The 11,618-nt window shown below is 40.7% G+C and overlaps 1 protein-coding gene across 4 annotated transcripts; it reads left to right on the forward strand.

Moving 5' to 3' along the window:
- nme9 (NME/NM23 family member 9) lies at nucleotides 1-11,537 on the forward strand. 4 transcript variants are annotated; one of them, XM_034693346.1, is made up of 17 exons: nucleotides 1-200; nucleotides 302-359; nucleotides 652-755; nucleotides 865-936; nucleotides 1,426-1,542; nucleotides 3,046-3,130; nucleotides 3,263-3,345; nucleotides 3,445-3,537; nucleotides 4,022-4,176; nucleotides 4,409-4,695; nucleotides 5,160-5,304; nucleotides 5,390-5,497; nucleotides 6,402-6,553; nucleotides 6,661-6,805; nucleotides 8,771-9,033; nucleotides 9,186-9,272; nucleotides 11,355-11,537. In XM_034693346.1, the coding sequence occupies exons 1-17, from the start codon at nucleotides 168-170 to the stop codon at nucleotides 11,363-11,365; spliced, it is 1,998 nt and encodes a 665-aa protein (XP_034549237.1). In that variant the 5' UTR covers nucleotides 1-167; the 3' UTR covers nucleotides 11,366-11,537. The 4 variants fall into 4 exon arrangements, with proteins under 4 accessions (XP_034549237.1, XP_034549238.1, XP_034549239.1 ...); XM_034693348.1 differs by having other exon boundaries at nucleotides 2-200; nucleotides 4,499-4,695; XM_034693347.1 differs by lacking the exon at nucleotides 9,186-9,272.
- Nucleotides 11,538-11,618: the final 81 nt, after the last annotated feature.

Consider the following 11,618-nt stretch of genomic DNA (forward strand, 5'->3'; position numbering starts at 1 on the left):
TGCTAGGCAACCAAGGGGGTAAACAAGCGCGAGCTGCATCTCAGTCGTTTGAAAGCGTGACATGTTAGAAACATTTTAGCATTTCTTGTGAGCAATTAATAATTTTGCCAAATAACGATTGGCGCTTGTTATATCGCCAGCTCTCTTAGATACATAGAACTTTTCAAATGGCCTCCAAGAAGAAAGAAGCAAGTTTACAGGTGGGACAAACACAGCATGGCTGCTGTTACTTGTTTTTTGGTGCCTTCATGAATCTCTGATTTACCTCTAATTCTCAACTAATTCTGTTTTCAATGTCCAGGCATCTGTCACAAACCAAGAGCAGTGGGAGGAGATGCTGGCAACCAAAGGTTTAACAGGTATACACTTCAGGTTTAAGATAATGATTGTTGTGAACTGTTAGAGGAGTACATTAATTATCACTGTTCTAAACATCTGCTCAGTAGCATACTGCCTACTGTTGACCAAATATAACAGCCTGTGTGACAAACCCTGTCGTTGGGTTGTTATTTATTGTATGCTGCTGCCCCACTGTGTTCAGTAGGATAACTGCATGAAGATTGAATCCTTGCACCAATATACAATCCCCTTCCTTTTTCCTCTCTCTCTTACTCACAAAAACACAAATACACACTATCTCCCTTCCTCTAGTTGTGGACGTGTACCAACAGTGGTGTGGTCCCTGCCGAGCTGTTGTTAGTCTCCTGAGGAAAATAAAGAATGAACTGGGTGACGATCTTCTACATTTTGCCACAGTAAGCTCTGAAAAAAGTTTAAATGGATGCAATTGATGAAATGTGTGAATGAACAGCCCTGAATCTGAATACATATGAGTTTGGATGAGTGTTTGTTTGTGTGTTTCAGGCTGAGGCAGACAGCATTGATGCACTAGAGAGGTATCGAGGGAAATGTGAGCCCACCTTCCTCTTCTATGGGGTGAGTGTGGCTGAGTGTGACTATAAGTAGAGTAAATGTGTGTTCAAGGTTCACTATCAGTTTTGCCTTTTTTATCTTTTGATTTCCTCATTCTCTAATTATTTCTATTTGTATCTGTTTATAACCTGCCTTTATTTCCTTTAACCATTTATCGTGGCTCTAAATTCTCAGAGGCGCTAATGATGTAGGCCGGGAAACAGGCTGTCCAGGGTCATGATCTACCCAATGATAATGATGATACAAAATTTTATGCCCATTATTTTGTTCTAATCCTTAATTTTTAAACTGAGAGAACTGAGTGGATTGCTGTACTTACATTTTCTGTTGGTTGTTTTTTTTCTTTCTTAATTTTGTTTTCTGTGGGTTGCTCACATGGGCCTGCTGTTGTCAACTTCCCTGTCCCTGCATGTTATGGTGAAATGAAATTCCATATAAAAAGGGAAAAGTTGGACAAAAAAAAGATAAAAGCTCTTTGTGTTTAATGGACAGGGTGGGGAGCTGGTGGCTGTGCTGCGAGGGGCCAACGCTCCTCTCCTTCAGAGGATGATAGTAGAAGAACTGGCCAAGGAGAAATTAGTCCTGGAGCAAGGTGGTGAACGCAAAGCGGTGAGATACACACACACACACACACACACACACACACACACACACCCACTGACATACAGTCACCTACACACTCACACAGTGTTGTTATCCATTGACACTTGTTTTAATTTAAGAGCTGAAACAATAGAGCTTCTTCACAGCACACATTTTGTCCGGTCACAGCAGAAATAGCACTGTTATTACGAATAACATTAACAATGATTTCATTCTATTAAAGTGCCCAGTTAGCTATGACAATGAGTGAGTCAGCATCACATTACCAGAACCCAGAAATGATGGAGACTAAGTAGACAACATTCATTAAATTATTTGCACATGTGCTTTTTCTCCTTTGGCATTTCAAAATTAATCCATTAGCCAGAATGTTAATCAGCAACTGTTTTCACAATTTATCAGTCTTTTTTTCATTTAATTAAAAAGTTTTATAAGCATAACTGCAAAAAAATTAACTAACATGGTCAAATATTCCCCACCTAGCCAATTAACATGGACAAAGACATACAATCAAAAAAGGTTACAAAAAAAAAAGCAAAATGAAAGTGATGAGTTTTTCTGTCATTTAAGCTGAGGCTGAAGTTGTCCATGCAGTTTCACAGTCGGGGGGCATTTAGTTCATATAATCAATGAAAGTTAGACTCATCACTCTGTGCTGTACTCGAGAGTAGGATGGTCCTCCCTGTCGTCACGCAGGAAAAAACATTGGCATCTTCTTATTTATAAATGCATCCTAGGACTACTTCCCTCTTACCTCCTTGCATGTATTGCACAAAAGAACTCAGGAAGTCATAATCTTCGATCTCAGGATCTTTTATTACTATCTGTTCAGAGGGTCAGGACTGAACTTGGGAAAAAGGCCTTCAGGTTTCCTGCTCCCTCGACCTGGAATGCTTTACAAAAGGATCTAAAACTGTCTGATGTGATATATTTGAATGCTTTTAATTGGTCTTTAAATGACTTGGAGGCTGAAGCATCTGTCTGTCGATGTTTTGTTAAAATGTGACATGCTGTTTTTCTGGAGGTACCTGTTGTGTAGCTGTTGTATGCGTCTGCTATTTGTATTTATGTCTATTGTAAAATTGTAACTCTGTAACTGTGCTGCTGCCTATCTTGGCCAGGACTCTCTTGGAAAAGAGATTTTTAATCTCAATGAGCATTTCCTGGTTAAATAAAGGTAATAATAATAATAACAAAAAGTAGGTGATTCAAATAAACTGTAAAGATAGCCACACCAGAGAGGAACCTAACCATTAATGCTGGAAATGATCTGGTGCCAGCTTCTAAAATGTGAGTGTTTACTCCTTTTCTTAGACTATTTTGTGATATTCAGACTATAGTCAAACAAAACAAGCAGAATGTAGAAATCAACCAGATGATAACCATTTTCTCTTTGTGATGATATATTTAAAAATGTATAAAGTTTGGTTGTATGAAGAGAATAACTGACAGTTAAATAAAAAAATAAAAAAATAGCATTTGTTTTACTGCTTGTGTTTGTCTTGTCAGGTGAAAGATGATGGTCTGGTGGATGATGACAAAGCAGAAGAGGAGGAGACCCTTCCGCAGTCAGAGAACAAAGAAAGCATTATTGGTAACGTAAATGTTGTTTGTATTAATTCTGGTACTGTTGTAACTGCGATCACAAAGATCTGTACCCGTATTGTCGTAATACTGTAAACCAATCACTCTGAAGCTTCACTAGGGCTTCTCTTTTCTCCTTTAGTTCCTGCCAGTAAATCCTACACAGTTGCCATCATCAAACCAGATGCCGTTGCTCATGGCAAGGCAAATGAGATCATTATGAAGGTACACAAAGACCAACACAGCTCACATTCTGACAAGACAACATTGTCTCAAGCCTCCCTGCTGACATTGTTAATTATCTGACAATACTCCCCTGGCTAGATACAGGATGCTGGGTTTGAGATCCTCGCCCACGAAGAACGCACACTGACTGAGGTTGAGGCCCGAGACTTTTACCAGCACAAAGCAGCAGAGGTATGATAAGAAAACAAGAGGAATATCAGCCGACACACTCCTGTCTCTTTCCAATTGCAGAGATTGGCATGTAAGTCAAACTACTTAGTGGTACGGTGAATGTCCAGGGGGTTCATCTTAATTTAAATTCTTGGTCAACGCCCTAATTGGAGGAGAGTCACGACCAGAGCGAGAACCATTTCAATTAGTTTGCAATACATCACACTTCCATCTGCATTTCTGCACAGGGCTCAAAATAGATGTGCTGTGTTAGCAGCTTTTGTGTTTTGCTTATCACGCTGTTTGTGATGCGACTAAATAATTAGAGATTCAGAAAAATAAAACGTGAGAAAAGATGTGCCAGGTAAAGAAGGAATGATGAATAATGTTAAATGTTTTTTCTGTGTCTGTGTAAATGCAAGACCTGGTATAAGAACAGACATTTAACCTATATGTGTACTCTTGTCTCTGTCTGTACCTTTGTCTATGTGATGGTGGTTCTCAGGTTGACTTTGAAGACTTGGTGCAGTTTATGTCCAGTGGTCTGTCCCACATCCTGGTACTCTCTCAGGTTGAGGACTCCACTAATGTTGTAGCAGCATGGCGTGAGTTCATTGGCCCTGCAGATATTGAGGAAGCCAGAAGAGAGAAGCCAGAAAGGTAAGTTATTGGCAGACATTACATATTCAGGAAAAGGCTGAGAAAATGTTAAACATGATGATGAAACTGTGTGATTTGATGTTAAAATGATGATTGTGCCTGTGTTTGTGAAGTTGAACATTGTTTACAGCACAGACATTATTCGTGCACTGTTGATTGCAACAGTGTGAAACAATCTCAGGCTTAAGTCTGCGAAAGCAAATGAACAGCACATTCTCGCCTGCTCTGTCAGACACACCCAAACATTATGCTTCTCTCTGGTCGAGCACCAGCCGAGCAACCATCTGCTCTCCTCTCCTGTCTCCCCCCTGGCTTCCTGCAGCTTGCGGGCACAATACGGCACACAGGCACTGTTCAACGCAGTGCACGGTAGTGAGGACATCGACCAGGCCGGCAGGGAGCTCGCCTTCCTCTTCCCCAACTTTAGGACAGCGTCAGTGACGGAGCAGGATGGGGAGGAAGAGCGTGTGGAGAGAACACTGGCTCTTATCCGGCCCAACGTTGCCAGAGAGAACAGAGGTGGGGCGAGTGCCAAATGCACAAGTACACTTATGTGTGAGCACAAACACATGGTTGTTTTTTTATTGATATCGTGGGACTGCTTCTTGAATCCTTTTGCGAAGGTGTTGAATAACGCAGGTGGAGTTTCAGTTTCCTTGAACTGACTGCGCTCTCAAATTGGAACACAACAATAATATTTCAACTGCTACTTATATACTCCTTTTCCATTTTCCAGTTGCAACTAGATAAATCTAAACTACATTTATTTTTTGTTCACCCCATTTTCTCACAGAGTGTGGGCTAAATAATAATAAACTCCTCTCTGTACCACAAACTTAATCAACCCAAATTATAATACATTTGATTCAGCACCTCTCTGAAACAGTTCCCAAAAACAGAGCATTATTATCTTTGTGGAGGCGGGATATTTTGCAGGATTGTTGCATTAGTGTTTCTGTTTTCTTACATCTATGGTTCTGCAGAAGAGATCCTGGCCAAAATCCATGAGTCAGGCTTCACGGTGGCTCTGCAAAGAGAAGAGATGTTAACAGAGAAGCAGGTCAGACAGTTTTACTTCCAACACGTCGAGGAGGACTTCTTCCCTGCTCTGCTTCAAAACATGACCAGGTGACCTACACATGCTTTAAATATGATCAAATCTAAAGAGTGAGTTGTTTCTATTGAGGGACATTAAACATGTGTTTATTAACAGTGGGCCAGTGCTCGCTATGACTCTTGCCAGGATAGAGGCTGTTGAACACTGGAACAACATCCTGGGTCCTTCTGATGTGAATAAAGCCAGAGAGGAGAGTCCTGAAAGGTGAGTGATGTATGGTTCTTTTCATTTATACAATTATATGAGCTGACTGGAGTTTTCACTGTTGACTACTTGTTGAAAAGAACACTCCACTTCTCTTTTTTACCTCTTGTTTAAACTTTGTGGGCTTTACAGCTTATCATACATACATGTGGTTTTAAAGAGAGGAAAAGTGAATGATTTGGTACAGACATTTTACAATTACACCAGGCAAAAGTAACTAGTCCATGATTTTTCTGACATTTTCTGACAGTGGAGCACACACAACACATTGATTAGTTTTAGAAGCAATGTTCTTATCAAGCGGCAACCTCCGGTCTAAAAATATGAGTCCAATGCGGAAGTGCTAAGAACTGCAGTTCATCGAGGATCCGCTTGAGGCTGGCTCCGAAAGTACCGGAAACCACATACACACCAATTCAAAAAAGCCGATCTTTACAGCAGAAATAAACATGTTTACAGCCTGGTTCAAAAGACTAGTGTAGTCTGGATAGCTCATTTCTCGATCAGAACACACTGTACGGGGGGTGAATTTTTTTCTAACACGGCAATTTCGAAGATATAGAGATATACAAGTCCTCCAATGAGAGGCACAGCTGACTTGATTGATAGGCGGGAACACTGTAGCTGTTAGCTAGGAGGCTCAAAGCCCGCCTCTTTACGTCACAATAGCTCAACAGCAGCAAAATGGCTGCAGACGACGATTGGCCTAAAAACAGTGCTTCAGAAACAGCTGGGTGACGTCACGGCATCGGCAATACACATAACTGAACGTTTCTTGAAAGGCAAATCTCAAAATTTTGGAAAAATCACTTTTCAAAGAGAATCTCTGGACACAAACTGATATAACCCATTAGAATAAGATTGATCCAATCAGACCTTTAATTCTGACCTCTGTATCATTCAGTCTTAGGGCTCAGTTTGCTGTCGAGAACGAGCCAATCAACCCACTACACGGCAGTGCAAGCCATGACGAAGCAGAGCGGGAGATCAACTTCTTCTTCCCCAAGCAGCAAACGCTGGCGATGATCAAACCTGATGCCATGATGGAACACAAAGGTTCATCTGGTCATTTTGACATGTTTATATGTAACCCCCTGTGATTGTGAAAATATTTAGAGAAATTGGTAACATATTGATAATACATTTTCTCTCCTCTCCAACAGAGAAGATCTGGGAGGAGATCCATGCCAATGGTTTCTCTGTAATGCAGCAGAAGGAGACGGTGCTGTCGAGGGAGACGGCTGAGGAGTTTTACAAAGAGCACAGAGAGAAGCTTTTCTTCAGCCAATTGGTTGAATTCATGTGTAGGTTAGTCTCTCCCAAACACAGCCACTGGAGAAGGGAAAAGTGACCACAGCAGACCTGTCCTAACTCTCATTGCCTCTGCAAGTTTAACAGTACTTTTAACAGTAATCTAAGCAGCTTAGACTCAAGGCAGCCTCAGGCAAGTGGTGAGGAAGTCCATCTCAATTTCTTCCTTTGTTCTACCACACATACATAGATTTTGGAGTTATCTTCCGCTCTGATTAGTCTCTTCACTTGGTTGTTACACAACTGCTTGGACAGAGAATTGTGCAGCTGGACTCTTGAGCCAGAGAAACTACCTGTACTGTCACTCCCTTTTAATATCAGCTCAGGTTTAGCCATAAATTAAATTTATACTCACACCACTGTAGAGAGTTCTACTCGATTTTCTAAGGATTTTTAATACATTTCTTTGAATGCTTTATTTGGGGGAAAACAGTGGATGGCTCCCTCAGGGTGGGGAGGGAGTCTTTGCCCCAACGGAAGGAGTTCAAGTATCTTAGTGTCCTGTCCTGTGGCAGCACTAATGCTGGTGTTGTACATGACCGTTGTGTTGAAGAGGGGGCTGAGCCTGAAGGGAAAGATTTCAATTTATCAGCCTATCGACATTCAGACCCTTAACTTTGGTCATGAGCTTTGAAAAAATGAGATTGCTAATACAAGCTGCCAAAATGTGTTTCCTCTGTAAGCTGGCAGGGCTCAGACAGGAGCTCAGACATCCGGAGGGAGCTTTGAGTAAAAACGTTACTCCTTCAAATCCAAAGGAGCAAGTTGAGGTGGTTCAGGCATCTGATTAGGATGCCTCCTTTTAGAGGTTTTGTGGGCACTGGAGAGATGTTACCTGGGAATGCCTCAGAATCCCCCAGGAGGAGCTGGAGAGTGTTGCTAGGTAGACGGATATCTGGATCAACTTAGACTAAAGCCACACTACAACCTGACCCCTGGATAAGGACAGAAAATGGATGAATGGATGTTTTTTTTGAAGTATCACCATGCCTGGAAGCAGTGTTTGTGCCCCATAGTTGAAAATGTATCACCTGTTGGTTGTGGTCATGTGTCTTGTAACCACATCCAACAGTGATTTCACTCTCTACTGGCCTACACCTGTAAACTTCTAGATGCCCAGATAACAAAGACGGCTAACACTTGTTTTAAATGATCTCACTAACACAGGCTTAAAAATTATTTTAAAAAAGGTGATACTATCTGGTCTCACATCGGCGAAAAAGCTAATTGCAATGCACTGGAAACCCCTGCATGTACTTTCCTTTTGAGTATGGGTTCTAACATACTTAGATATCGTTTACCTTGAACTCTCAACAGCCAGAGTTCACGGGGCGAAAGAGGCAAATATAGAGACTTGGCAAATGATTTCTACAAAACTCAAAACCCTTTTACATTGATTATGTTGATATATGGTGGCCTGGAATGGGGGTGGGGTGGGATGAGGTTTTGGGCTTAATTTTCTTATTATTGTCATTTATTAATATTGTTTTATTATATTGACTATGGTTTGTTTTTGCTCTTCTCCCCTTATTTGTGTGAGGTTAACTTATTGCACAAACATGATGTTTCAGCTTGTGCTGATCAATATATTGTTTGTAACAACCTGCATACAAATAGAAATAAAGTACTAAAGTTGATCACAAAAAAAAACAAAAAAAAAACTATGAGGGCTTGTAGTGGACGTGGAATTTGAAATTACACGCACTAAATTTCAATATTAAGCCTGACTTAGCTACATGCTAAAATATGGGGATTTAATAACTCTGTTGAAACCACTGCTACATTTAACCGAGACATCAAAAATCACAGACATTCAACAAAATGAAGTCCACTTTCAACCGTGATGATGTACATCCGTTTATCAGCATTACCTAACTAATTCTAACTGAGAGGGGTCAATAATGTAACAACAGAATGTGTCCTGTTGTGACTCTTGATAATTATTTTCATTGTTTGTTTCAGCGGGCCATGTGTGATGCTCATCCTGAAGAAGGAAAATGCAGTGGAGGACTGGAGGGCCATGTTGGGTCCCACAGACCCTGACCAAGCTAAGGAGACATCCCCAGATTCTCTAAGGGCCCGCTTTGGGTCAGATATTCTCCACAACTCAGTCCACGGCAGCTCCACTGAAAAGCATGCAGAGGAGGAGATACGATTTATCTTTGGTGACATCAGCTCAGAAGCAGAGCTTGCCGGTGATGGAGAGACTGTCACAACGGTTTTAGGTAATCATATGATGTGTGTGACAGTCGATTCCATCTGTCATACCATCTGGTTCCATATAAATACCAATTTTTTAGCGTTCAGCTTTTATGTCTATCGTGGAAATGAAAAATGCTTGAAAATTGATCTTGAGGTAAATATCAATTTCTTTCAGCAAAAGATAAAGACAGCTCTGCTTATGAAAACTCAGGAATGTCAAAATCTCCAACTGGAGGAATGTCTGATAACAAACAACACAATGGTATGGAATTATTATGAAGAGGTTCCAACATCAGCTGTCTCAGTTCAAGGGCTATATCCTTCAGAGTCTGCATTTCTGATTTACTAACATCATATGAGCCCAGCAAAGAACTGTCACTGCAAAACAGCTTGTTCAAGAAAGCACAACCAGTTTTTTTAGCTTTTGCACTGAAGTGTCGCAATCCATGAGTCAGTCTAAGCATGTGCATTACTCAAAAGCTTTGCATAGTACCAAGTGATCAATCGTTAGTATATAAATTAAATTAATAACGACTAAATGAAAAGCTGCTACTAATCAAATGACAGTTATGTAAGATCACTCAATAGTTATTAAGCTCTAATTTTGCACCCTTAGTTTTTTTAAATCTGCCCCAAACCATGAATAATACTTCAACTTGTCATATTTTAAATGTTCTGCTCTCAAAGCCCAGTGACTGCCATCCAGCCTGCTTTAATCTTTGTAGAGTTAAGTTCTATCTGAGGCGGGTTCAGTCTGACCTTCTCTGTGTGCACTGCATCTGTCAGAGAATCCATCTCCTGAATTGCGACACAGCCATCACTGCTTTCCATCCTGGGAAATAACACAAGCTAACAAACAGACACGTCTCTTAATAATGACCTAATTCAGATAGCCCTCCACGAGCAACAGGAGTTATCTCTTCAGACTCCGAGAAATGATGCCATTGATCTTCATAACCTCGCTAACAACGACCATCATGGAGATGTATACAGCTTTTATAGTCTGTTTGTCAGGAGAGGGAAGTCAGTTTTTTTGCTTTGAAGCTGTTGAGGACCATTTCAATTCAAACAGGCAACATGCTCTATTTGGTCTCTTTCTGTAGCTGTAAATATTGTTCTTCTGGTTAATTTTAACACTGTTTCCAAACTACTCCAGGGTTATGTAAGAGACATTGGCGGCACGCAAAAGAACCGCATTTTCATTCAAGTTTAAGAGCCACATAACATTTTGGACGGACCTATAGATAGAAAAATAATCTTAAATACCCTGAACAACCCAGACTCTACCCCTATATATAGTATAACCTCTACTATGTGGGGAGGGTGGGGTCTGTCTGAAGAAACTTCAATACTCTTTTGTAAGAAAAAAATGTACAGGTTATTAATTTAGAGTTTGTTGTCATCTAGGGTAATTTTTTTTTAACCTTTATTTAACCAGGTAAGTCAATTGAGAACCAATTCTCATTTACAATAACGACCTGGGCGAGAAGGCAACACAGGTGGCATGACAATAAATAAAAACAAAACAAAAAACAGAGAGGACATACAGAGAAACCTACAGACTGAACAATACAATACAAAATATGACAGGAGTGAACAACTTAAAAGCAACTTAAAAGCAAGTGCAGTGATGTTGAGTTATGGGGTGTAATACGTTTTTGAAAGTGGCGAGTGGAATGAGAGAGGTCAGCTTTAGGGATTGTTGCAGGTGATTCCAGTCGTTTGCAGCGGAAAACTGGAAGGAGGTGCGGCCAAAGGAGGTCCGGGCTTTGGGTGTGATGAGGTTGATAAAGTTACTTGAGCGCAGGCTACGGTTTGTGCTGTGAAGTTTGATTAGTGACTGTAGAAATAACGGGGTTTTACCAGTGAGGGATTTGTAAATGAATAGAAACCAGTGTGTTTGTCTGCGAGAGTGGAGCGAAGATCAGTTCAGCTGAGAGTACAAGTGACAGTGGTGAGTGGTGAATGGGGCTTTAATGAAAAAACGGATAGCAGCGTGGTAAATGACATCCAGTTTGTGAGTCAGACCTGTAGGCTATGTCACCGTAGTCAAGAATTGGGAGAACTGTCATTTTAACCAGAAGCTGTTTAGCAGAGTGTGTGAGGGAGGATTTGTTGCGATAAAGAAAACTTATACGGGATTTGACCTTAGTGAGCAGTGAGTGTTTCTGTGTGTATCGAAAGAAAGTTTAATGTCAAGCCAGATTCCTAGATATTTGTAGCTGTCAACAAACTCAATCTCTGAACCATCCAGGGAGGAGATTTTGAGGGGGTTGGTTGTTTTTTTTGTTAAAAACCATGCATTTAGTTTTGTTGGAATTTAATTGTCCTTCTTACTCTGCAGGTGACCCATAAAGTCTAAATAATGGAAGCCCACAACCTGGAGGAGGAGGTGACGACCCTGAGACCTCAAACTGAATCAGTCCCCACGCTCAGTAGTTTTTCCTGTATTGTAGAGAAATTCTGAAAAACACACCATACCCGTCATCCTATGAATCATAAAATAAAAAGATATATTTTGTGTTTATTTGCTTTGTATACTGTATGTGTAGGTGGTGGGTCAATACAATCTGGCATCATATTCCTTTCTTGAAAACTTAAGGGGTAG

The sequence above is a fragment of the Notolabrus celidotus genome, chromosome 10 (assembly GCF_009762535.1).
Source record: "Notolabrus celidotus isolate fNotCel1 chromosome 10, fNotCel1.pri, whole genome shotgun sequence".
Taxonomy (NCBI): Eukaryota; Metazoa; Chordata; class Actinopteri; order Labriformes; family Labridae; genus Notolabrus; species Notolabrus celidotus.